This window comes from Nematostella vectensis, chromosome 4 (assembly GCF_932526225.1).
Source record: "Nematostella vectensis chromosome 4, jaNemVect1.1, whole genome shotgun sequence".
NCBI lineage: Eukaryota > Metazoa > Cnidaria > Anthozoa > Actiniaria > Edwardsiidae > Nematostella > Nematostella vectensis.
In genome coordinates this window covers 12,842,679-12,869,576 of record NC_064037.1, presented here as the reverse complement: position 1 = coordinate 12,869,576, position 26,898 = coordinate 12,842,679, and the positions used below count along the sequence as shown (strand labels likewise).

General features: G+C 40.0%; 2 protein-coding genes across 2 annotated transcripts; one reads left to right on the top strand and one right to left on the bottom strand.

Moving 5' to 3' along the window:
* The first annotated feature begins 71 nt into the window (after positions 1-71).
* On the top strand, positions 72-17,306 carry LOC5508868 (squamous cell carcinoma antigen recognized by T-cells 3). Its single transcript, XM_048726525.1, has 26 exons — positions 72-228; positions 2,844-2,970; positions 3,529-3,633; positions 4,129-4,253; positions 4,330-4,389; positions 4,494-4,537; positions 4,858-4,919; positions 5,702-5,832; positions 5,958-6,113; positions 7,393-7,497; positions 7,585-7,618; positions 7,769-7,879; positions 8,221-8,283; positions 8,879-8,937; positions 9,252-9,358; positions 10,376-10,488; positions 11,170-11,390; positions 11,701-11,776; positions 12,411-12,501; positions 12,930-13,011; positions 13,858-13,941; positions 14,673-14,777; positions 15,343-15,432; positions 15,863-15,946; positions 16,674-16,810; positions 17,085-17,306. Exons 1-26 carry the CDS (start codon positions 100-102, stop codon positions 17,284-17,286), a joined length of 2,703 nt encoding a protein of 900 aa, XP_048582482.1. The 5' UTR covers positions 72-99; the 3' UTR covers positions 17,287-17,306.
* On the bottom strand, positions 15,276-26,065 carry LOC5508869 (thrombospondin-1). Its single transcript, XM_048726524.1, has 10 exons — positions 25,892-26,065; positions 25,079-25,232; positions 24,382-24,441; positions 23,153-23,407; positions 22,588-22,761; positions 22,009-22,179; positions 21,039-21,200; positions 20,478-20,636; positions 19,166-19,318; positions 15,276-18,616 (listed from the first exon to the last, which is right to left on the bottom strand). The coding sequence occupies exons 2-10, from the start codon at positions 25,188-25,190 to the stop codon at positions 18,378-18,380; spliced, it is 1,485 nt and encodes a 494-aa protein (XP_048582481.1). The 5' UTR covers positions 25,191-25,232; positions 25,892-26,065; the 3' UTR covers positions 15,276-18,377.
* Between the last annotated feature and the right edge of the window lie 833 nt (positions 26,066-26,898).

The following is a 26,898-nucleotide window of genomic DNA, read 5'->3' as shown; positions in this document are numbered from 1 at the left end:
ATAAAAATATCGAATCCAAAGGGGCGATATAATTTGTTTTGGGGGCTCCTGTGGTTCATTTGCAGCCATGAGTCTACCCAGAGACCTTTGCGTTACAAGATGGCGGACGAGATGGAGAGAGAGCACGATGAAACCAACGAGGAAGAAAGCGATAGTTCAAGCGACGAGGGAATGGAGCAAGATAAAGACCCAAGTGCCGATGCGGAAATACACCAGCTTGAACTCCAGGTATTTAAAAATGGGAGAATTACTATCTTAAACAGATAGTGTCTTGTTTTCTCTCCTGTAAACTAATGCGTCAACGTTATCTACACGTCTCTACGCTTGTTCTATTACTTACAGTGTTTAATGAACTCGCTCATGGTTGATTTTGAATAAATATTTAAGTTAAGAGAGATAATTTTAGTGTATCTTACGTTTCAGTGATAAGTCAATGCTATGAAATAATACTTGTAATAATACTAAATAGTTTCGTTTTGACAACTTGTTTATTTTGATTAGCCACTATCAAGCGTATGCCCATCCTCGTTCCCAGGGTCTTCCCCTCATATCCCCCTTGGGTGAAGAGTGGAGGGTAGGGGAGGGTGGGACCCTGGGAACGAGTAAAAAAAAATATGGGGAGCAACTTCAGAATACCATGCAATAATTCTTCTTCAAAAGAAATTTACACCTTAATTTCTAAAGAACAAGGCATTAATGCAATGAAACAAAATGATGTGGCAGGCTATTCTAAGGTTTAATGTAGCTTTGAAGTTTTTCAGTTAAGGGCCTATGGTACTATCTCGTTGCTTTGAAACTCCGTTGCTACGAATGGGAAAAGCGCTACATTCGGTTAAATAGACTAAAATCGCCCCGCGTCTTCCAACTTGGTTTGTCTCGTAAGCAAGCGCTCCGGGCTCAATCCCCGGTCGAGTCCTTTTATTTATTTTTATTTTCTTCGAAACTCCAGTTCTAATTTTCTTTGTTCTTTTTTCCAAGAGATTAAAATAAACTTTTGAAATTTTTTACCAATTATGTGGTTTTCGAAGAACATAAATATTCGCCATTTCTCGCGGTATCAAAATTTCGCAAATCAGATGCGTGAAGTCTAAGAATATAGTGATGTTAAAATATTTCTGCAAAAAAATATGGTAGATTTGAACAGTAGCTTCTCCGACACATTTTTATGTTCTGGGTCATGTGACCATGGGAGGAGTCAGTGCATCACTTGTGTTATTTATGTCTAAAACACTTATGTTAAAAGTTCCAAGAGATTTGACAAACAACAGAAGCTTTTATAAAACTAACAAATTTCCTTAGCAACGGACTCAAAAAATAGTACCATAGGCCCTTAAAGATACCGTAGACCCAAGCGTTAATTACCCCGATTGTCCCAGCAAAATTGCTCGCTCTGGCGTCGGATTAAAGCAAATGCTAACAAACTATATATCAATTTAAAGCTTAATTGTTGAACTTTCCTCCTAAAATTATCATTTTTAATTCGTGCTTTGTTTTGAGTGCTTTTGTCTGGTCCGAAGTGCAAAATTAACCACTTTTAAACATGAGAATTGTTTATACACACCAAAAGCGCGTAACCTCTCGGGATCTGCTTTATATCCTTCATCATCTACTGAACTGACAAACCGTGTCTACATTTGACGTCACACAGCCTCGTTGGTTAATAATCGAGGATCAAAGTTAAAAGTGGAATAATTATTTGCTTCTTTGGCTACAACCCACTAATTAAATCTGTGGCAAAACAAGCTATTGATTATCTGAGGCACGGTGTGACAGAACACTATCTATGCACTGTATACTAGATGCTTGCGAAGTTGCGCAGCAATCGGTCGGTTAGAAGTGTACCTTTAATTCTTATATTTAGATTAAGTTGGGGTGAAATTTGATTGCGAGATATCTGGGATTGAAGTTTTGTAAACATTAGAGGCAGCGTGACAGTAATGACAGACGAAGAGCAAATAGAGCTGCGTTTGGCAACCGATCACATTGCACGCTGGACACGCAGCGGGAAAACTCTTAGGCGCTCAAATGTCATAGCGCTAGTCGTGCAAGTGAAGGAAGATGCCTAGACCGAAGCGAGCTTTCGTGAAGAAAAGAAGAGTATGGAAAAGTTAAAAAGACCCCGAACGGAGACAACTCTCTGTTTTGGGCTTTCTTCCTCACTTAGCCTTCTTCGAAGGAAGCCAAGTTTTTTTACTTAATCTTGGCATAGTGTACAACTATTCAAAATTAAGTGTAAATGCTTATAAAATTGATTTAAATACAGATAAATCTCGGATAAGACATGCTGAAGGAATGTTGATAATAATACTGACGCGCTTGTATGCTAATTAGAGGGAAAAGCCGTAAAACTAAGTTCCTTGGATGTATATCGCATGACATTGAGCTAAGTAAATAGGATTATGGGATTATTGACGCCTTCAAGAATAATGCAAAACTCGTTCGAATTTGGTTTTTCTTGAATATCTGGTGGAGTATTTACGATTTTGGTGGTTTTTTTTTCTGCTAACATCTAGAGTGTGCCTATTGTCTTCGAATAGCATAATAAAAAATTTCACCGGAAATGAAGCAATTTGGGTCTACAGTATCGTTAAACCAGTCCCTCTCTAACACATACAGTAGCTGTCAACCCGGACAGAAATCTTGTGAGATCAGGTGAAATATGGTGAATATGAGGGGGGGGGGGGGGGGGAAACAAGAGAGCCAATGCGGGTGAATACAGAGAATTAGGCTTGTGATAAGGTCCAAAATCTTGTGACAACCGCCTAAAGCGGGTGAATTGACTGCTATGCTAACAGGCAATCCAAAACATTCTGACATTTTGTTTCAACTTGTTCTCATCCTAGCTTGAAACAAATCCATATAACTACCAATCACACATTCAGCTGATCAACCTGCTAAGCAGCTCAGGGGACCTGGAAAGACTACGTCAGGCTCGAGAAAATATGAGCAAGAGTTTTCCTCTAACTGAAGGTTTGTGAATTGCTTGTAATGTTTGCATTTACCTGTTTGCCTGAGGTAACCTCAAAGGCTTTTACAAGCTACAGTACTGACAGGGAGTAATGAAACATTGAATTTACCCCACAATGCATGTGCTGCCTGTGCCCTAATAACATAGAGCTTTAAAAATTTGGTGTCTTTCTTGAGAAAGTACAGCATTGAGAGCTCATTTACTCCAAAAGCAAAAACCAATATCCCTTTACTTCACTGAAATATTGGATGCTGAAATTTCAAATGGAGCAAACTGCTGAACTTTCTATGGATGTGCATGTAAAAAATGGCAAATGACAAGACCAGGCAACAGTTTTGGCCATTCAGGTTGCCCAACTTATTGTGATTTGACTAGTGTAAATCAATTATTCCACTTGTACTCATACTCTCCTTCCGGAGTACACATATGTAGCTACTGACTTAGAGCATTTTGCACATTTGTCAATTACAGTAATTATTAGATATCGAGCCCTGGTCCTAAAGTGTCACAAGTGTTTTCCCCATAATAACTAATTACATAATAACTCTTCATTATCTTAGAACTCTGGCTTTCCTGGATTGAGGATGAGCTTCCACTGGCTTGTATACCTGACCACAGGGAGACCATCAAGTCACTGTTTGATCGTGGCGTGCAAGACTACCAATGTGGGTGATGTTCTGTTAAACTTTCTATCGTAAATTTTTGTAACCCATGCAGTGTTTGAGTTGGTTTACTGGGAAAGTTTTATTCATTTTGTAAAGACTTCTTTGGGTACTTTTTTAATGAAAATGGAGATCTCTCCACCCCCTCCCCTACAGGTACAACAGTAGAGCAGATCCTCTCTCCGTGAGTAAAATTCCTGATTACAAATACCAGTACAATAATGCAATCATGTATGATATCACTTAAATGTACAGTACTGTAATATATTTATTTGATTGATAGCTTTCAAGCTATAGAATATACATTGGACTAATTATCAGTTTATTGTGTGATTGATAGCTGTCAATGTTTTGACCAGTATTATCTGATGATTATTTTGTGATTGATAGCTGTTATAAATAGACCAGTATTGTCTACTGATTATTGTGTGACTGATAGCTGTCAATGTATGGGCCAGAATTGTCTGATACATATAACGATTATCGTGTGATTGATAGCTGTCAAGTTGTGGATTCAGTACTGTCAGTTCATGATGGATAACATGGAGACAGACCAAGGTCTCGAGAGTGTTAGAGCAACATTTGAGAAGGCTCTCACTTCAGCAGGACTCCATGTCACTGAGGTATGTACTATCGGCTTGTCTACCTTCCATCTGACTGTCTGCCTGTTTTGTCCTCTAATTAATTTTTTTCCTCCAGGGTTCTAGCATATGGGACGGATTCAGAGAGTTTGAAACAACAATCTTGGATTCATTTGAGGTATACACCAAAGTTTATCACCAATATTTTGCATCATTTTTGTTCAGGTTACATTTTTCCTCTCCATTATTCCACATACTTTTAATGACACTCTTATCTTCTAGCAAATGCTTACAGATGAAAATCAAGAAGCAATGGAAGAAAAAATGTAAGTAAGCCTCATTATGGAGATGCAAAGCTCAATACTAGATAATTTGCCGTTGTAATAACATGTTTCCTAGCAATTTAAAACTTTTAAATAGAGAAACTCTAAAACTTTCAGAGCTCTGTTAATCTACATAAGTTACCTTACTCAGACAACGAAGTTCTCCAAATTGAATGTTACACATTACATATTCTTACAGGAGAAGTGTAATCTAGGTGACAAATTAATTTTTTGACTGCAAATGGCTAAAATAAATTATAATTAGCTATCTAAATATCTCTATCATGATTATCTATCTATCACATATTATCTACCTTTGTCAGTGCTGCACAAAGAGAAAGAGTAGAATCGATATACCGACGACAGCTTGCTGTTCCTCTCCTTGGTGAGTTTAAGGCATGGATGCCTTACAATGTCATAGACTTTTATTGTATTCTGTTAAAATCAAGCTTATTGTATTTGGTGTTTAAGGAATACAGATAGTAGGGTTTTCTATAACTGTATACCTTTAAAGCATGTTTCTTGTAATCACATTTATATATACTTATATGTATGTACTTATATAATCAAACTTATGTATTTGGTGTTAAAGGAATACAGATAGTAGGGTTTTCTATAACTGTATACCATTAGCATGTTTCTTGTAATCACATTTATATATACTATGTATGTACTTATATAATCAAACTTATGTATTTGGTGTTTAAGGAATACAGATAGTAGGGTTTTCTATAACTGTATACCTTAAGCATGTTTCTTGTAATTACATTTATATATACTTATATGTATGTACTTAATCAAACTTATGTATTTGGTGTTTAAGGAATACAGATAGTAGGGATTTCTATAATACCTTTAGCATGTTTCTTGTAATCACATTTATATATACTATGTATGTACTTGTATAATCGGAAAACTTATGTATTTGGTGTTTAGGGAATACAGATAGTAGGGTTTTCTATAACTGTATACCTTTAGCATGTTTCTTGTAATCACATTTATGTATACTTATATGTATGTACTTATATAATCAAACTTATGTATTTGGTGTTTAAGGAATACAGATACATAGGGTTTTCTATTATACCTTTAGCATGTTTCTTGTAATGACATTTATATATACTTATATGTATGTACTCAATCAAACTTATGTATTTGGTGTTTAAGGAATGCAGATGACTATGCGTGATTTTGAGGATTGGTTAGAAGAAGATGAAGAGGTCCCAGTACCAGTTAAGCTGGCTTATCAAAAGGCAGAGACAAAACTTGAAGAGATCCTTCCCTATGAAGATGAACTGGTATGATTTCTTAGATTTTTTTTTTATAAAATGGCAACTGTTAGAGAACTTTTGGGGAAATTAAGGTTTAGGGGACCCTATTAACATGACTTACAAATACATTTCATGTTTTTTTTCCTTTCCAGAACTCTAATAAATCCAATAGCCTTGAGGCCTACAAAAACTACCTGAAATATGAGGTACAGAAAGGGGAACCAGTTAGGATTGTCTGTCTCTATGAAAGGGCATTGAAGGACAACTGCCTTTATTCTGACCTATGGATGGAGTACACAACGTACTTGGTGAGTCACATGGACAAGCCTACATGTTGCAGCTGGTTAGAGGGCTCTTTTAAGACTAGGTGTTTTGGATTAACCGAATGCTACCCACTCAATAAACTACATTGGTAAAATGCATAATAATACTCGGTATTTATATATCCGACGATTTGAAGTGGACTAGCCACATCGATTACGTGATCAAGAAAGCAAACAAAAGAATGTACGCGTTAAGAATACTGAAAAGATCAGGTGTGCATGTAAGAGACATTGTCGAGGTATACTGCACCCTTATTCGCTCAATCTTAGAGTATGGTGCCCCAGTATATTCTAACCTCACTGAATTTCTCTCTAATGCTATTGAGAGGATTCAACAACGAGCACTTAAGATCATCTTTCCCGGGGTACCATACTCCGATTGCCTGATGAAGGCCGGCATTAGATCTCTAAAGGACAGAAGAGCCGAACTCTGCAAAGAGTTCATGAGAAGCTTACGCAGGGACAATCCATTACTCATCAGATTGCCTCATCAAGAACCACAAAGCCACTACACCAATATAATTTAAGAGCAGATAGAAAGATCGTACCCGCCCTTTGCAACACTAACAGGCTGGCTGACTTTGTCACTGTTAAATTTGTGGAATTTCTCCAAGTCATGTAATTATTTGTATTTTATGTAAGGTAGTATTTCTATTCCGTGTGCGCAGACACCCGTATTTCAGATTAATCTGCAAGTGGTACAATCTATCTATCCATCCATCCATCCATCCATCCATCCATCCATCCATCCATCCATCCATCCATCCATCCATCCATCCATCCATATCCATCCATCCATCCATCCATCTATCTATCTATCTAATGCATGTAGAAGTACGAACAGCTCTATATTAAGGCTCTGGCGTGTTAGTGTAAAGTAGAGGTATTGGTCCAGGAGATGTCAACACCTACTGTATTTTAAATAAGGATATATAATCTAAGAATCTCTATGTACAAGACATCTTAATTTCACCATAAATAATGAAAAGAATCCAGAGTTTCCAAGCCATGTTATTGTTTAGAGGTGCACGAATACGAATGCTGGTTTTCCATTGTTTGCTGATTTTTTTGTTTCTTTACTGAGGATTACCAAACCTATACTGTAGCTTCTTGAGTGCATCATAACTCCTAAGTGAATATATAGCTATAAACAATGATTGAAATTTTAAAATCTGCATCTCAAGATATACCAAACAAGATGATGTTATTCGTATACTATTTATGGTTTGTTTAGTTCAAATAAAAAAAGCATTTTCTCTTCTAGGATTCAAAGCTTAAAATATCATCTGTTGTTTTGCCTGCTCATGAGCGTGCAGTCAGAAACTGCCCGTGGGTGGCATCTCTATGGCAGAACTACATGCTGGCCCTGGTATGGCATTTGTACTATTTAGTATACGTTTATTCAGAATTTTAGATGAAATGACTAATTTATAGTGATTACGGATTCTTGTTTCAGGAGCGAAGTAATCAGCCGTCCTCCAAGATTAAAGGTGCTGTACATCTCTGGCTTATACTCCTACCATTTCTAGCAATGTCCTTAGCTACAGTATGTTCAGTATGATTTCAGCAAAAGGGGATTTACTTGCCTTTCTATGCACTTGAAAAGCAATAAAAAACACTAACCTCTATTTGCAATCCAGAGATTTTTGACAAAGCTCTCACTTGTGGTTTCTCGAGTGGTGTTGAGTTCCTTCAACTGTGGCGATGTTACTGTAATCACATGAGGCGAAGGGTGAAAGAGTGGACGGAAGGTAGGAAAACGCTTTACTATACTAAATTTTAAAATTAAAGTTCCTGACCTTTACTTGCACCGTTTTTGCTAAAAACAATTTACTCCATGCACAATATCCTTTGTAAAATTCTAAATTTGTTTGAGGAGAGGTGGGGTGACCATGATGTTATATACTTACTGAGCCATATTGTGTCTCAAAACAAATAAAAAATTGAAAAAAAAGCAGATTTCATCATTGGTTAATTATTTGCAATTTTTTTTTCTGTACAAATAATATGGAGGGTAATGTTCAGAATAGATGCTGGTTTGTGAGTGATTGTTTTTTATAGTTCTTTTTTTGTGTGTTTGTTTTTATTCCAGAGAGTCATGAAGTAAAGGAATGGAGAGACAGTTTGAAGAGTGCCATAGAGTACATGCAACACTGTAAGTAACTCCCACCCCCCCTGGTGTTTTTTTGTACTGTGTTGACCCCTAGGGCTAGTTGCCTTCAATGTTAGAGATGAAATCACACAATGGATTTTGTTGTTGGTTTTGGGTTCATTCTCACCCATACATTATTTACATGTCATTATTTAATTGCAAAACAGTCGCCCCAAAGTACCATCGCTCCACCATAGTTTTATCAACCTATGAAAAACTGGTCTCAACTATAGTATGGTCTCTACCATCTCTACGCTTGTGGTGTTATCAGAACCATGTTGAGTACATGTTTCTGTCTTAGTTGGGTGATTGTTCTTAATGTTATGGTTATGTTATGTATATGTAACTTGAGCGATGATTCAAAGTGGTGACTCTGGCTGGTTATGAATTTGCTGACTTACTTTTCACCCAAGGAACCAATATATTATCAGAAGTCACACAGAGTTTGCTAACAAAAAACCTCCATACTTTTGACCAATGGAATTCCCAATGTTCCTAAAGTTTTTGTTTGGAACTATAAAAGTACTCAAAGTTAATTAAATGATGAAATTCTCAACACTTGAAATGATGGATTAAAATAATTTCTCTTGTATTATAGATTTTGGAAATGAAGGTGACTCAACTAATTTGCTAGACAGATGCTGGGCCAGACTTGAGGTATTATATGACTACTGCTACTACTATTTAATGACTACTGTATCAATACTAAAAGAAGATGAGGAATAATCCGTTTTGCTATCCTAGCAAGATGCAAAGCGAAAAAAACATCCACATGTGCATCAGCTGATGGATGTGATATTGTTGATTGAACCTGATGAATGAAGTAGTATTAAACTTTATTTTATGATGGTGAAATGAAAATTAATGTTGTCAATAATTTGTCAATGTCCTCCATACTATAAGCACTTGTAGAGACAGAGGCTACTAAGTGTTGTCCATAGTTACATTTTGTTTTCTTTTTGTTATTGCAGGCATACAAGCTAAGTAACCTATCAGAAGCTCAGCGCTTGTGGGAAATAGTCATCAGTAGGCATGGGCGGGAGCTGGAGTACTGGGTGGAATATGCAAACCTTGTGAGGTGCGGCTGATGAAAATCATTATTGTATTTAAAGCCACATTGCCACCAGTTTACTTCCGGTCGATTACATAACAATATCCGATAATTTTTTACGAAAAACGCGAAAAATATTTCAAACTATAGAAAGCAGTGTGTCTATTGGAAGTTTCTTCGAGGATGTGATTGATAATTTAGAGCGGATGGCCTGTTAAATATCTCGGATTCTAATAGATTATTTTGTCTTTCAACGGTTGAGGTTTGCGTCGGACCTCCGGAAGTAAACTGGTGACAATGCGGCTTTAACATCGTCATCATAACCACCAAACAACTGCCACCACCATCACCATATTAGTATTATTATGTTATGTGTAAGTAGCTAAGTGTTTCAATAGTGTTGTCATCGTATCATCAACGATAAATAAATTATTGTATTGTATCATAGTCATCATTATCAACAGCAACCACCATGATCATAATCATCATTTCCATCACCAACATTATCAACATAACCAACAAAAGACATAATTTTCATCAACAGCAGCAACCATCAACATCACGATCACCCACATAATCATCATCATCAACAACAAAAATGAAAAAGAAGCATCATTATCATTAACAGCATCGTCAACAACCAGCATCCATCATCATCATCATCATCATCATCATCATCATCATCATCATCATCATCATCATCATCATCATCATCATCATCATCATCATCATCATCACCATCATCATCATCAACAACAAAAATGAAAAAGAAGCATCATTATCATTAACAGCATCGTCAACAACCAGCATCCATCATCATCATCATCATCATCATCATCATCATCATCATCATCAACAACAACAATCACCATCCTTATCATCATTACAAACTTGCTTCACTCAGCCATGCTGTGCATTTGTGATATTGTTATCCATGATGTCATTGACATCATTATTAACTGTTTCACTTCAATATCACCACCTCACTTCTATTATCAGAGCTCTCAATTGTGTATGATTCGTGCATCTTATTCTCTTAATTAGGACGTGCAAAGATGTCCAGTCGTGCCGCAAAGTTCTCCATCGCGCCGTGCAGTCCGTGAGTGATAACCCTGAGGGAGCCACCCGGGCTCTGCTAAGTTTGGAAGAAGAAGAAGGTATGAAGAAAACTAGATAACGTTTAACTATTTCATAAACACCCTTCTCCAAAGGGGACATCAACCCGCTTTATAGCCCCAACCACTGCCGCCTTTTTGGCGACTATATGGAATTATGTTTGCTGGCAGTACAAAAGAACCAGCCCCCTAAACGTTCTATTTGATCTCGTATACAATCATAACTTGTTCCTTTTATCTGTGACGTCTATTATCTCGTGCTGGTTCACTTGAGGGTTGGGAATAGCCCTACTCTCGCTATCGTATATCGTTTATCTCTTTTCGTGTGACGTGTCTTCACCTCGTCCAGGTTCACTGGAGTGATGTGACTCGCCAAACTCTCGCTATCGTACAGTATATTGTTTGTCTCTTTTCGTGTGACGTGATGTCTTCACATCGTCCAGGTTCACTAGAGTAATGTGACTCGCCAAAATCTCGCTATCGTACAGTAAATTGTTTATCTCTTTTCGTGTGACGTGATGTCTTCACCTCGTCCAGGTTCACTAGAGTAATGTGACTCGCCAAACTCTCGCTATCGTACAGTATATTGTTTATCTCTTTTCGTGTGACGTGATGTCTTCACCTCGTCCAGGTTCACTGGAGGATTGGGACTCGCCAAACTCGCTATCGTACAGTATATCGTTTATCTCTTTTCGTGTGACGTGATGTCTTCACCTCGTCCAGGTTCACTGGAGGATTGGGACTCGTCATACGCTCGCTGTGCCACTCGGCTGAAAATCGTAAATGAGCGCCGCACAAGAGCAGCAGAAAAAGAGATGAGTCAGATGAAAGAGGGGGAGGAATTGGCAGAGAAGAAAAAGGCTTCAAGGGCCGAGAAAAAAGCTACTAAGAAACAAGAAAAGAAAGCAGGAAAAAAGGATAAAGCGCAGATAATGAAGCGAAAGGTAAGAGAAAGTTATTATTTTTAACTTAAGTCTTAAACGATTCCTTGCTTTTTGCCATTCTAAGGCAGTCTATTTATTGCTAGTGGCAAATAAACGTATTCGCAGGGGGTTTGATTGGGGGAGATTCGGTAGTGACTGAAGTGATTCGAAAGTTACAGCCTGTTTCTTATCTCTACCCATTCTCTGTTTACTGTTTGTCGTTAGGCATGCGATGGGGAGGCTGGATAGGGACTGATGATTTCAAGGTTATAGCTTGTCCCCTGCTCGTAATAATATATCTCTTCATTCTCTGTGTACTGTTTATTCCCAGGCAGGAATGGAAGGCAGCCAAAATCAGCAGATTGATAAAGTGAGATCGTCTGAGCCGGCCGCAAAGAAGCCTTGCGGTGAGTCAGAGGAGGAGTAAAAGAAGTGTAAAGAAATAACACGTATTCATTGGCATCGTAGGACAGGGGAGTCAGAAAACTCGACCCTTGCGTTATTCGAACCAAAATTATTTCCCAAGAAATTTTGTTCCATATGTATAATTACTGCATTTTACTCTTGATAACTCATGCCCTTGGTAACTTGCGCAAACGCTAACCGAATTCAATTTGAGTTAAATTTTCCATCGATGTTTTTTTTAATCCCCCCCCCCGAAATTGTACATCTAACCTTTTACCAGAAAAAAGAAAAATGGATGATGCATTTGTCGTCTCCTAATAACCAATTATATTTTTCGTTATCAAGGCGACCAAACTATATACACCAATTACATTATTACATTCCAACTATTCCTCAATGTTCTATTTGTAATGATGGTAATTAACATTTGACAATAGCGTTTCCATTTGATATTTTGGCCTGCGTCTAGCAAAAAGCGTTTCTGTGGGTTTATTTTGATGTAAAAATAGTAGTGGTAGTGGAATTCCCTGCTAGCAGAGGCCTCTTTTCCTTGGCGAACGCTAGCTAAGCGAAATACAGAGAAAAGAGGCCTTTGCTAGCAGGGAAGTAGTGGAGAGAATTGCTCTCTTTTCTTAGTGGAAGGCGAGAGTGTGGAAGACGCCGCACAGGAACAGCCTCCGTCTGAGAGACAGACTGAAGAGGAGGAACTACCCAAGCACCTGGATAGGTACGCCGTTTAGTTTAACAATGTTATTTTTAATCTTTGGGGGGGATGTAAGGCGTTAGGAGCTCTGTAACGTAAAGGCAGCGTAAAGGTACGGCCTTCTCAGAACACATTGCATTGTTGATTTAATGTCGTTGTAATTTATAGAGACTACGACTTTTAATTAAGGAATGTGCTGTCGATATGCAAGAATTTATAATTAACTTTAGCTTCTTTTGATAAATCTTTACAAGAAATGCTGCCAAAGGAATTTATTATGGGAAGGACGGGTTTGCTCCATTGAGCTTCAGTACCAATGAGCTCTTAACCTAGTTGATAGTGCAGTATTTAATTCAGTTTAGATTGCCCATTTAACTGCAAGATAACTCACCAAACTTTCTAATGTTTGCTAAATATTGGCGTTATTGATTGTTTAAAATGCTGAATTTCAGATCTTCAGACCCGCGAAAAGTGTTCATTAGTAATTTACTGTTCAGTATCACCGAGGATCATCTACGGGACAAGTTCTCAAAGGTGCGTTGACGTTCTACTATTATGGGACGAGTTCTCAAACGTTATACACCCTCACCGCGTTATACACCCTCATCGCGTTATACACCCTCATCACGTTAGACACCCTCATCACGCTATACACCCTCATCACGTTATACACCCTCATCACGTTATACACCCTCATCGCGTTAGACACCCTCATCACGTTATACACCCTCATCACGTTATACACCCTCATCACGTTATACACCCTCATCACGTTAGACACCCTCATCACGTTATACACCCTTATCACGTTATACACCCTCATCACGTTATACACCCTCATCACGTTATACACCCTCATCGCGTTATACACCCTCATCGCGTTATACACCCTCATCACGTTAGACACCCTCATCACGCTATACACCCTCATCACGTTATACACCCTCATCACGTTAGACACCCTCATCACGTTATACACCCTCATCACGTTATACACCCTCATCACGTTTCACACCCTCATCACGTTATAAACCCACATAACGCTGGCAAGGATGTGAGGCGTTTCCCTTTTAGCCTCGGTTCTACGCCTATTTTAAAATACGTTGTCAGTGCAAATGGCAAATGCGATTGCCAAATGACAGTGTTTCCATCTAAAACTACCATGGGTCTCCTCATATTTCAATTAAAGCAGAAAAATGTGAATAGTTGGTGCGATTAGTTTACTTACTCTTTACTCTTAGGGGTAATACAAACAGTGATTTGCCTTGCAGCTACCATTTGCCATTCGCCATTTGCACTGACAACGTTTATTGAAATAGGTGTATACAGAATTCGGATCAAGCGTGACTGTTTTAGAAAATGACTTTTTTGTTTGTTTAGCTCGGCGAGGTGCTAGATGTTCGGATTGTGAAGAACATGGCGGGTCGATCAAAAGGTTATGCTTACGTGGAATTTAACAACGAGGTAGGTGATAAGCTATTACTCACCCTAAAGTATATAAAGTTATCACTCACCTAAAGTTATATAAACAGTTTCTTGTTATCCGAGGTAGGCGATAAGCTATAACTTACTCTAGAGTGTGTATATAACAGTCCTTGTCAGCCGAGGTAGGTGATAAGTTATCACTCACCCTAAAGTATATAAACAGTATCTTGTTGGCCGAGGTAGGCGATAAGCTATCACTTACCCTAAAGTATATAACAGTATCTTGTCAGCCGAGGTAGGTGATGTTTCTTCCAAAAAAAATAATAATAATTGGCTGACTAGGGCTCTATAATTTGTAAAAGCACAGAGAAGCTCTGGGGAAAACGGTGGCCTAAGTTTTCTACGTAAGCGTTGTGGAGACTGTAAGATAAACTAAAGGGTGGAACTTTTGTATGGAACGCCCCTCTGAAAGCAAAATGTGTTTAACTGACGTATCAAGTCAGCCGAGGTAGGTGATGTTTCTTAAAAAAAAAGATTTTGCTGAGTAGGGCTCTATAATTTGTAAAAGCATAGAGAAGCTCTGGGGAAAAGTAAGTGTTCTACGTAAGCGTTGTGGAGACTGTAAGATAAACTAAGGGTGGAAATTTTGTGTGGGACGCCTCTCTGAAAGCAAAATGTGTTTAACTGACGTATCGAGTGTAGCCTGGTTAAAAGGCTAACCTGCCGTCGCTCTGTTGTGCCATGTTGGATGACATCACATTTGTCCCCAGTCCACTGTTCAGGCGGCGTTGGCGATGGACCGAGAGAAGATGGAGGGACGTCCCATGTTCATCTCGCCGTGTGTGGACAAGGCTAAAAACCCCACCACATTCAAGGTACGCAACAAGGGTACCCACCCTTGGCGCATGTTTGCCCGACATGGGTCAGTGGCAGATCAAGGGTTGCTTTTTAAAGAAATATATGGGAGCCAAATACCATAAATTAACCTCTTGCTATAAGTGCAGATCAAGGGGGGCTTTTTGAAGAAATATATGGGAGCCAAATACCATAAATTAGCCTCTTGCTATATTTTTTGAATACTGATACAAGAGTAGCACAAGGGGACTCGGTCCAAGAAAATTGGAAGTAGAGTCGAACGTTTCGTGTTCTGCTAGCATCCTATGGAAAGGGATCTTTAGAAAGTTGCCTTTTGTAACTACTGTATGGCCTCTTTAACTATGCTATCTTTGACTTTTCGAGTACATAACTTCGATGAAAGAATCTTATGAATCATAGTTAGTACAGTCTCCTCTTCTATGTATGAACAGAACCTAGCTTCAAGACAGCATTTCGATTTATATACTCTTTCTTATTGTATTACTTTTTCTTTTTTGTCAGACCAAAGGATGACTAGAATATCTTATCTGTACTACTAAACCAAGGACTTTTTATTCTGTGCAGTTTCCCACGTCCTTAGACAAGCACACCCTCTTCGTCTCCAACCTGCCTTTTGACGCAAAGGAATCCGAGATAGAGGAACTGTTTAGCAAGGTTTGTCGCCAGCTTTACAGAGACAGTGATGATAGATATAGTGGTTAATGTTTGTGTTGTTGCTGAACGTGAATAGTTTTAGTGATGAAAACGGTGATGATGATGGTGATAAAAGAAGTTGTAATGATGATAATGGTGATGATGATGTTGGTGATATTTGATGGTATAGGGAGTAGTGGTGATGCTGACGATGGTTGTAACGATGGTGGTGGTAATGTCGATAATATTGGTAATGGTGATTGATAGTAGTAGTGGTAGTGATAATAATGTCGATGGTGATTGTTATTAGTAGTGGTAGTGTTGGTAATGGTGGTGATAGTAGTGGTGATGATGGTTATGGTTGGTTGTAGTGCTAAAGTGATGATGGTTGTGATGACAAAATTATTATTCGATGTTAGTGATGTTGATGTCTGTTTGATTTTGATGACAGCATGGCGTCGTGAAACAAGTTCGTTTGGTCACCAACAGGGCAGGCAAACCGAAAGGTTATGGATATGTCGAATACGAACAAGAGGTAAGCGCCTTTTTAAATGCCATGCAAAGCCTTTATGCCTTTATTCCTTGGTAACTTGGACTTTTTGACTCTTATTGTCTTGAATAACACCAACTCACTTTTTTAACCATTGCGCCTTCACAGTCCATATGGCTCCAACCAAGTACCTAGGCTAGAGGCTTGTATTAGAGTCCATATACACATTGCTTGTTTCTTTGTCTGAGTCCCTATACACATCGCTTGTTTCAGAGTCCATATACAGATCGCTTGTTTTGTATCAAGAGTCTGTTATGTACTAAGAGCACCTACAATCAGCGAAAAAGACTGTTGAAAATTTTAGCGCCTGAAATGCAGTTTCAGATGGAAATCTAAATTACGTAGCATAGTGACTTTGATATCCTCCCCTCCCCATCCCAACCCCCTCTCCCCCAAATCAGTGTTGGATTCTCTTACTGACAACCCTAGACAGCAACTTTGAATGGGGGGAAGGGGGATGTGAGTAATAAAAAGTTACCATATTGTGATTTATTTGAGTAAGACTACTTTATAGATGTCATTTTCAACAGGTTTTGTCGCTGATTGTATACACATCATTGGATTTGTATCAAAGTGTCCTTATACATATCGCTTGTTTTTGTATCAAGAGTCTGTTTTGTATTAAGAGCACCTATACACATCATTGGTTTTGTATCAGTGTCCTTAAACAAATCGCTTGTTTGTTTGTTTGTTTTTTGTTTTTTTGTATTAGAGCTCCGCATCTACAGCGGTACTAACATTGGACAAGACGGAAGTGAAAGGTCGCACCATATCCGTCGCGCTGTCTAATCCCCCCACGAGAAGAGGCCCTCCAAGACAAGAGCATCCCCCACCACCACCCCCTGGAAGGTGTGTATGCCCAGTGTATAACATCAGTTGTCCATGCTGAGCCTGTCCCCTAACACTCCTGTGGTTCCGCTCCTGTGAATCCTGTGGTTTGCCATAAGGGGCTTGGGAGAGGTCAAATAAAGGGTTTCAGTTAACGCCACATAATCAACCACCTTAAACCCGAACACCAGGCACTTGAATGGTCGATGTTCTAACGGGTCGAAGAAGTCGTAGATAGCAAAGAATTGTTAACCATCCTTCAATTCTCATTACATTGGTCGTGTCTCGATTGCAGTCGCGGACGCGCGAAAACTCAGCTTCAGCTCATTCCAAGATCCCTACAGAAAACATCGTCCACCCCACATACGTCATCATCTACGTCATCGCCTGACCCACAAGGCCGTGCGCCAGCTAGCAAGGGGGAATCACAAGAAAAGAGCGCAGGCTCAAAGGGTTTTAGCAACGAGTACTTCAGATCTCTCATGCAAAAGAAATAGTAAAGAAGGTAGACATCTGTGATCTGTGTTGGTAATCTTTTAAATTGTTAGCTTATGGTAACTTTATCTGTTTAGTGTTGCAGCTGCATGTATTTTAAACGGAACTCTAGCTACCTAGCATACTTAAAGGTTTGCCTGTGTTGGCCAAGCTGACTTTTCAAGAGGGATATCTAGTATCTGTTATGTCAATCCTTACTTATACAAGCTGGCTTTCCAAGAAAGATATCTAGTATTTGTAAGCTCTCTTGTCGACGAACAACTTTCATACCTGTAAACTCTCTTACTCTTTTACCTTCTTTACCTATACACCCTAACCTTCTGAGAGATTTCTAAGGGATTTCGTAGAGAGTACGTGATCTGCCCTGTTGCGGACCTGTGATCTCTTGATAAGCATAAGAAATACTTTTTTTAGATGTGCTTTTTATTGTCATATAAAAATATTCCTAGATCTTTGTAATCGATGTGTTTTTTGATTACTTATACATGCTCCATGAGGTTATTAGTTATTATTATGTTAGTTTGGACATATTCCATCAAATCGGTGTTAAGATGATACTAAGATGTTTAAAGGGACACTTCTCCACAGGGTTTCATATCTCTGTGGTAGGGATATGATTTTTGTATCTGTAATTACACCTTCCAATCTAGTCTTCTCGCGGAAAAACTTCAGGCTTAAGTTTGAAGCTCAGCGGATCCAGTAGGGAATGTATAGCAGGGTAGCTGGGTATCCCTAACTTATCCCTAACAGGCAGTCTCATGCTAGTAAGTCGTTTTGCTCAATATCAATACATGTCGTTCCATCAGTGCCGTAGCAGGTCTCGAAATATTGGAGGGGGGTAGCCACGCCCCTACTGGTCATTTCCTTATAATCTTTGAAAATATCGGGGGGTAGGGGGGCACGTGCCCCAGTGCCCCACCCCCTACTACGGCCCTGTCCATTTATGCTTGTGGAAAACCCCTAACACCTTTACTCTTACTAAGCCTTTCTTCATACATGCGGATTAATTCATGCTTAGGGTTCAGACGGTCTTGATTTTCTCTGGCGCCATTTTGGCATTTTATCTGTAAACTTTCAGCTAAACTGCATTTTGTCAGCCTAGAAATCGGCTAGCCAGGTGCAGTTTTGATTTCTTTTCCTCTCCATCCCCTTCGCCATTATCTGAATCATCGTTCACGTAGCTACTGTCACTATCACTGGCGGGTTTGCTGTGCTTCCGGTGTTTGCCCTTCATGAGCCGGCTCAAGGAGTCCTCACTGTCTTCCTGGTCAGCAGTCTCCTCTGCGTCGCTGTCCTCGTCGTCAAGGTTGTTTTCCACGATTTGGCCTCGTTCTGATACGTAAGATTTACATTGACGTCAGAATGCTTGCTTAGGCTATGTTTTCTATTCGGGTCAATAGGGGACTTGCGCTAAGAGATCACGTGACATTTCTTGGTGGCAAATTCAAAACAAAATAATCAAACGGAAAAATCAGAAATTCATGCGCCCGTCACACCAAAGAACGACAAAAAAAATATCTTTATATTAAACTAAACCCTTTTTGAAAAGAAAAATAATTCTGGCTATTTTCGTAAGCGCTGAATACGTTGCTTTTATATGTTGCTGTTATTTTGCCGTTAAAAGCCTCAGCGCGCGTTTGTTTGCCACCCAAACAGTCACCCACCCTAGCCCTGATACCTCCACATACACACGTGTGGAGCGTAACGTCTGATAATGGCTCAAGCGCAGTGAATGCTAAAACCAATTAGATTTACTGCCCATTGTGTGCTTCAGCTGTAGATAGCAGGAAAACCTATACATTGTTACTTAGGGGGATTGGGTGGTTCTACCCCACCGGTTTAACAAATTGCGGGTACATTATCCGTATTCAGTGCGCTTACCACTACACTGCTTGTATGTCTGCTTCTCTGCGTTGACGAAGACAGGTTTGCACGTGTGGTCCACAAGGCACCGTGCGGAGGGCTCCGACTTACACATGGCGTTACTACAAGGGTTATGACCGCAGATGTACCGCGCCGGTACCTTGAACACACCTGCAACACAGAGTACACGAACGCGCTCAGCCCTCGGACCTCGAAAACATAGCGTCGTGTAACATTGCTCGTGCAGAGTTAGTAAAACTCGACAACCGGTATCGTTTAATGGCTGCTTTCCTTATTACTTTTTTTGACACTGTTTGCTCGATACTTTGGCCATCATTATATTGCCGTACCATAGAGTTTACATAGTACGGTCTGATCCTCCACGGGACAGCGTGTCCCGTGTAGGTGCGTGGCCAAGATCTCCCTTATATTAAGGCATGTTCTAAGTTTTAAGGCGATTTTATTGACAACATTCTACAAAAAACGCTTTATTCGTCCCCTCTCAGATCAGCCGAGTTCCGAGCTACGAACAAGCAACCATTGCCTGGGCTACCTGTGCTCCTTCCCAACGCGGTCAAGCGTAACTAATCGTACAACGGCGTCGGTCAAGGATGCTTGTGGCTACTTTCTCGTTTTAAAATACGGCTCGGCCAGGGAAAATAGTTTAGCTCGGATGTTTTGCCACATATCGAATGTAAGTGTACCCTGGCATAGGTCTTCGAGATAAAAATATTTTGTTTGTTGTTTTTTCCTCTCGAATTTCGACGGTATTTGAGTGCTACCGAAAAGGGCGCCTCCAACCTTGTTTCTTTCCTTAGTAGGGGGAGAGAAGTCATAAATTCCGTTAAGAAAACCCCCCTAAATCGTGTATTACACGTGAATTTGACAACCACAAGGCATGTTTTAAGTTCTAAGGCAATTTTATTGACAACATTTCACAGAAAAAAACGCTTTACTCGTCCCCTCTCAGAACAGCCGAATTCCGAGCTACGAACAAGCACGGGTAGCCTTGGCTACCTGTGGTGACACAAATTCGAATCGAGGCAAGAACCCGGAAAAATCCCCAGTCAAAGCCAGAATTCGATCCTGGCCCACAGCGGTGAGAGGCCGACGCGCCATCACACTTGGCCACCTGTGCTTCCTAATGTGTTGCTTATTACCGCACCTTTCATCCCCATGCCCTAGGCCCGCGCCTGCCTCGATTAAAGATATTTCCCGGGTGTCTCATTTTAGGGGATAAGACATATGGGAGCATGTGTGCAGTGAATGGACAGTCTATTAATTGGTCTCGTATCTGTACTGCAATAAGACTTGGACTATTGGTGCCTACCTTTGCAGTCCAACTCTTTACCAAACGCGTCCAGGAAGACCGGCTGGCACTTGGTGTTGACCAGGCATTTAGCAGGTTTCAGAGTGGTACACGTAGTGTACTTGCATGGGTTAAAGCGACACACGGTGTCTGGGTCGATGGTCAGGTATAACCGAGCCCCTGTAAAGGGAATTGAAGAACCAATGGTGTCTCGGATAGTAAAGAAAAGCGAAAGATTATGGCTAAGTTTTTTTAGTAGATCCCCCTTGCTTACGATTGTCTCTCCTGTTTTGGACATGATAAATAATCAGTAGATACTCTCATGGTCCTTCGAGCCGAAATTGTATAACCATCCTTTCGACAACATTTTTTTTTTAATCTTACAGAAAAATAGGAGAAAAATCAATGCAAGGTTGAAATGGTATATTAATGCCTCAATCGTCTAGTATATATCCTATTTTGAAATCTAGGTACAGTACTAAGATCTGATTGAATAAAATTTACTTAGTCGAGAATTTTCACAGTCCAGTTTCTAAGATCTCATAGAATAGAATTTATTGAGTTGAAAGGAAGATGTCTTACCTTTGCACTCCTCGACGCGCCTCTCCTCGGAGTCGAAGAAGACTGGTTTGCACTTAAAGTCGCTGACACAAGTGGCGTACGGTGAGCTGATGCACTTTGCCACATTACATGGGTCATAGCCGCACACAGTCTTAGGGTCTATATCCACGATAGAGTTCTGGTCTGAAACAAAAGCCACACAGTCTTAGGGTCTATATCCACGATAGAGTTCTGGTCTGAAACAAAAGCCAATTATTATTATTTTTTTTTTGTGTGTGGTTATTTGATAATTCTAAATTTCAAGTCTAAACTCAAACAATACATATGTAACTAGCTCCATGCAAATTTTTCTAACTCTAATCTGTTATGTAATGTATTGTAGGTTATCGTATACTTTTCTGTATTCTTTTATATTTTAGGCATCCATTTAAACCAGCTATGCTGAATGGGGTGGCCTGCTTAAATAAATAAATAAATAAATAAATAAATAAATAAATAAATAAAAAGCTGGTTTCACATTCCACATAAGTACACAATACGCTTGTTTCAAATTGCACAGACGTGTGATATGATGTGTGGTATCTATTATATTAACACATTACTCGCAGACGTGTACTACATGTGTATACATATATATGTGTATATAATATACTATTATTGTACTATACAACTCGTGTCCGACCATGGATCACAGCTAAGGTCGAGATTCTTCGGAGAACCCGGAGAAAAACCCTCGGTACAAGGGCGAGGCCAACTAACTCAACTCACGTCTAAACCGGGATTCGAACCCGGGACCCAGAGGTGAGAGGCAGTTACACATTACACATGACATGTACTGTTGCATAATACACGTGACGCCACACATGACTTATTACACATAACACGTGATATTACATGTGACACACAACACGTTCTTTCACACATGATTGATGCGACGCACCGGCATTATAAGGTCACGCGTTAGAAGTGCCACATCACCCATGACACGTACCGTTACACATCTTGCCATAGCAGTGCTTAATCTCTCGCCTGCGGCCTTCGCAAGTCTTGCCGCCGTACATAGGAGCAGGATTTGTGCAGTATCGGTGTCTGTGTTTGGAGCCTTTACCGCATTTTTGCGTGCATCGACTCCAGGCCGTCCACGCCGTATAACCGCCGTCAACTAGAAGTAAAACATGTACGTGTAGTGTTCACTCTATAGTTTCTAGCAAGTTTGTAACCCTGAAATGGCCCTAGGCTATAACCTTTATATAATGGGAATGGGATGGCTACTTTCCCACAGCTGTCGAGATGGCCACGGCAGCGCAAGCACTGCTGGGAGTATCATATAGGCGCGTGCGCAGAGGGGTGCGAAGGGTCCCCCCTATTCAGTAGCCATTTCTTATTAAGGAATCTTCAAATACTATGCTTTTTCCATATGATACCTATGACTGCACGTCCCCCTCAGCCAATCCTTGGTATGCCGCTATCAACAAACTAGAACGCAGGAGCAGATCAAGCTAAAAGTCACCCTGCTTCCCCTAAGGGAGGAGAACAACAGGCCACTAAGGCCGAGATTTTTTGTCATTACCTGGACAGTCTTTTAGTTTACACAGCTTCAGCTGGAAACGCGGCCCTTCGCAGTTTTTCCCGCCGTTTGCTGGCGCGGGATTGGTGCAGTACCGTTCACGTGACCTGAGTGCTGTGCGTCCACATGAATTGGGGCACTTGGAAAATGCAGTCCATTCAGTGAACCCGCCATCAACTGAAGGAAATCAGCGTTTGGGCGATTAACTTAACCCCGAAATATTTTTAAACACGCGTTCTGATTGGCTCGCAATCTCGGAATAGTGGATGTAATGTTTATAATCATTTCCATAAAGATTATTTGACTTCACCTGAAACCGCCATGTTCTTTCTAATTGTCTAGATTTCTTATCTTCATGGATTTAAACACCCAGCGTTGATATAATGATGGTGGTGGTGGTGGTGGTGGTGGTGGGGGGGGGGGGGGTGGTGATGGCGATGGTTGTGATGATGATGGTGGTGACGATGATGGTGATAATTATGGTTGTGGTGATGATAATGACTACTAATGGTGTTGGCGATGATGGTGTTGGTCGCGGGGATGTAGCTACATCTCATACACGCCTTACTTGGTATGTTGCTGTTTGGCCGATTCCCAGAGTTCAGGAACTGGGTAAGGTTCTGTATAGCTGAGCCCACGCTCGATCCCGCTGACTCGTCATTCGGCAGCTGTGGCGGGGGCCCTGTGATCGTGCCTTTGCTTGCACCTTCGGGATGCACAAAGCCGTGGATATTACCCTCGATGCTATCCGAACCAGCGCCTAGGAAAGGACCGATGCCCCCTATTGCTGCTAGCTCGCTAGGGATCTTGCCTTCCGTTAGACCTGAAGAAATATTTGAATAGATTAGTGACAGGGGAGGCGGACGAGGACGAGCAGAACCCCCCCCCCCCCCCCGCTTTCAAGCGGATGTGTTTTTTAAACAATTTTCTAAATAGTGTCACATGTATAAGCCGATTGCTTGATAAAAGACGATGTTATACATTTCTAACTGTTTCTATCATGTTTTCAAAATTTCAAAAAACACAATCCCACACAACCGCCCCCCACTATTGGGGTCATCCCGCCGCCCCGTGTATTTTTTACAGCTCGTGCGGGTGTGTTCAGTCCTAGTCTTGAGAGTGAGGTGAAAACATCACCCTCTTAAGACTAGGTTCCTATTTGTATGCTTCTAAACCTGTTATGTATACATACAAATACACTTAGCGTCTAATCGCTAACGAAAAATAACTGTTATATAGCCTTCGTAGCAAGCCCAAAGGGCCTGGGTAAGAGACTAGGTCCCTATTTGTTTCTTCTAAACCTGTTATGTATACATACAAATACACTTAGCATCTAATCGCTAACGAAAAATAACTGTTATATAGCCTTCGTAGCAAGCCCAAAGGGCCTGGGTAAGAGACTAAGTCCCTATTTGTTTCTTCTAAACCTATTATGTATACATACAAATATACTTAGCGTCTAATCGCTAACGAAAAATAACTGTTATATAGCCTTCGTAGCAAGCCCAAAGGGCGTGGGTAAGTATAGACGGGGACGAGGCGCGCCTGCTAGGGAGAGGGAAGGACGTTCGCTCCCTCATCGGGCATCCTCGTTCCGAGGGGTCCCACCCTCCCCTACCGCCAGGGGGATTTGAAGGGAAGACCCTGGGATTCGAGGATGGTGCGCGGGGTCTATTCCTCATTTTCCCAGCGCTTGCTACACAGGCTACTGTCATTAGCACATTCGGTATATATTTTAGAATGGCACGGTCATTTTCCAGAATGTAAAAACTTCTGTTTGCCGTATAGTCTACTCACCAAGATTTTTGTAGCTCGATATTAATTGTCTGATAATTCCGCCTAAAGCCTTGGTGCGTTCTTCCCATTTTCAAGCAAGAACATGCAATTGTCAGTAAGCATGCAGATTAATAGCAAATTGTTAGTACACTTTTAACAAATACGTGTGTATAGCAAACTGTCAGTACACTCTTACGAAATACATGTGTAATGCAAAGTGTTAGTCCACTCTTACAAAATACATGTGTTTAGCATGTTTTAACTGTTTCGCTAAAGAGGCGGCTTGGTTCAGTGACAAAGGGGGAAGAGGTTGTACACTCTTTCCAAATAGATGGTGTATAGCAAAGTGTTAGTACACTCTTACCAAATACATCCTGACATCTTTATAACAAAGTGTTAGTACACACTTAGAGTGGTTTTCAAAAACCAGTGAAAGACTATTTAGTTTATCTAGTATTAATACACTGTAATGTCTTTGTTCTGTTTTGACTATTGCACACTTAAAAAAATTACATTTTGTTTCACGGGATTTTGAAAACCACTCTACCAAATACATGTGTGTAGCAAACAAATAAAACACATTTCGAAAGCTCATGCGGAGTTATATTTGGAACGATTTCATATATATCTGTTTCATATTTATACATATAAAGTATGTACTATATTACTATACTAAGTTTAGTATAGTAAAATTATACTAAAGACGCTACAAACCTACCTTTGCCATAATATGTAATATTCGCCTCCCCATCAACTAAAACAGCAAACACTACGGTCAACAACCAGGCGTGCCCCAAAACACTCTGTAGCCGTCTATTCCCTTCCAGCATGTCTTTCGCTATGAAGAGCTCTCCTCATACGCGACGTACATTCTACGGAACACCAGAATGCGCTGTATTTAGACTATAACCTTGCCCCGGGCAGGGTCTTTCCAAATGCTACCATGTCACGGATTTGTTTAGAAACTGGGCGGTCACAATACGATGATTATCTAAACCCACGTGATGTAAGTGCCTTTTAAAGCGCAAGTTTGTTTGGGCGGAACTTGAATATCTCAATAAAATTAATGTACAATCCAGTACAGCTCGTATTCGTGTTCTCTGCTAAGTTCATTGTGTAGAATTCGTAGATCTGATCGAAGAGATTTGAAGTACTTTGGAAATGGAGACTGGCATTGCGTTTTCGGGAACACCTTAGTGAAGTCTTCCCAAGTACGGAGTGGTTCGATAATCCTTGCTGATGTTCGAAGCTTAAAACATTCAATATCATTCTTTTTTTTTTTTTTTGTATTGTCATCTGGTATTAGCTTCATCTTTTTTTCTCACTGAAATTAATTTCAAACTGGTACAAACGTTTTCCTCAGATTCCAGCTCAACTTTGCTTTCTACTGAGTAAGGTTTTGCCCAAGGGGATATGCCCGGGAATATGTCTTTACAATCAAATGATAGGTCAAACAGACAATTAACATCGTCAATTGTATAATATATAAAAAAAAAAAAAAATAAATACTTGTTTTGTAAACATTTCCTACCTGCTCAACAACTGGTGTTTCCCTTAACTTCTTCAAAAAATCACGCTGTATTTCTAAAATCCCAAGAAAAGTATTAGGAATCCTTTTTAATAGCCATTTTGTGTTTTTGAAAGTTTGTTGTCTTTATCCTCGTGCGATAAGTCAAATGGTCCGTCTGTGGGTATTTTGAATAATTTAGCTGTTTTGCAGGTGACGGTTCACACTCTTCACTCAGTTCACTGGGCGTGTTAAGCAGTACATCCATACGGTCTGATGCGGCTCAAAGAATCCTAAGAAACCAGGAAACAAAATTTCCGAAAGTTCAAAGGTCGCCCCTCCCCCTAACCCTTTTCTTTAAGCATTTTCACACAGCCCCTATTAAGACATGGAATCATTCCTCAATCCTATTTACACATTGTAAATTCCAGGGTTGTCTCGAAAATTGCTGAAGCAAAACCCAAGTCTTGTGAAAATAAGTTGGCTGTATGGTAGCTACAGTGCTGGGAAGGTCAACAGCCAAGAAAATATTAAGTTACATGCAAAATGACATATTCAACTGAAATGCTGTGTCACCTCTGTTATGTTGAGTGGCAGCTTGTCTCGGTTCCCAGGGTATTTATTTTATTTTATTTTTATTTTATTAGCTTCGCCACAATAGGCGGACCCTTAAAAACGACATATTTGATTACAACAGATAATAGAAGATGTAAAAAGACTATTTACAACAAGTTACAGGACGAGCTAGACTACGGCATGAATTACAATTAATACAGACAGTTTGTGTTGTACGTACGCGGGTCTTCTGCGTCGTAGAAATCTAAGGCGGCAAAGAAGTAGTCTAGAATGGCAGATTTGAAAGAGCCTTGTGCGAAGTATAGTAGGGAGAAATGACGGATTTAGTTTTAGAAGTTCATTGGTCATTTAAAAAAAGAATACTAAGTCCAGATACTCGTGCCAGCCACTTGATGGCCTGTTTCTATGTTCTAGATGATTGCTTCAAGTGCAAACCCACTTAAAAATGAAAATTA

Excerpts from the sequence above, each read along its gene's own strand:
- LOC5508868 (XM_048726525.1), top strand. The coding sequence starts at position 100 with ATGGCGGACGAGATGGAGAGAGAGCACGATGAAACCAACGAGGAAGAA. Across the intron at positions 7,498-7,584 it reads AGAACTACATGCTGGCCCTG|GAGCGAAGTAATCAGCCGTC; the intron begins GTATGGCATTTG and ends TTCTTGTTTCAG. Across the intron at positions 11,391-11,700 it reads CGCAGATAATGAAGCGAAAG|GCAGGAATGGAAGGCAGCCA; the intron begins GTAAGAGAAAGT and ends GTTTATTCCCAG.
- LOC5508869 (XM_048726524.1), bottom strand. The coding sequence starts at position 25,190 with ATGCTGGAAGGGAATAGACGGCTACAGAGTGTTTTGGGGCACGCCTGG. Across the intron at positions 22,180-22,587 it reads TAAACTAAAAGACTGTCCAG|TTGACGGCGGTTATACGGCG; the intron begins GTAATGACAAAA and ends TTTTACTTCTAG. Across the intron at positions 20,637-21,038 it reads GCGCGTCGAGGAGTGCAAAG|GGGCTCGGTTATACCTGACC; the intron begins GTAAGACATCTT and ends TTCCCTTTACAG.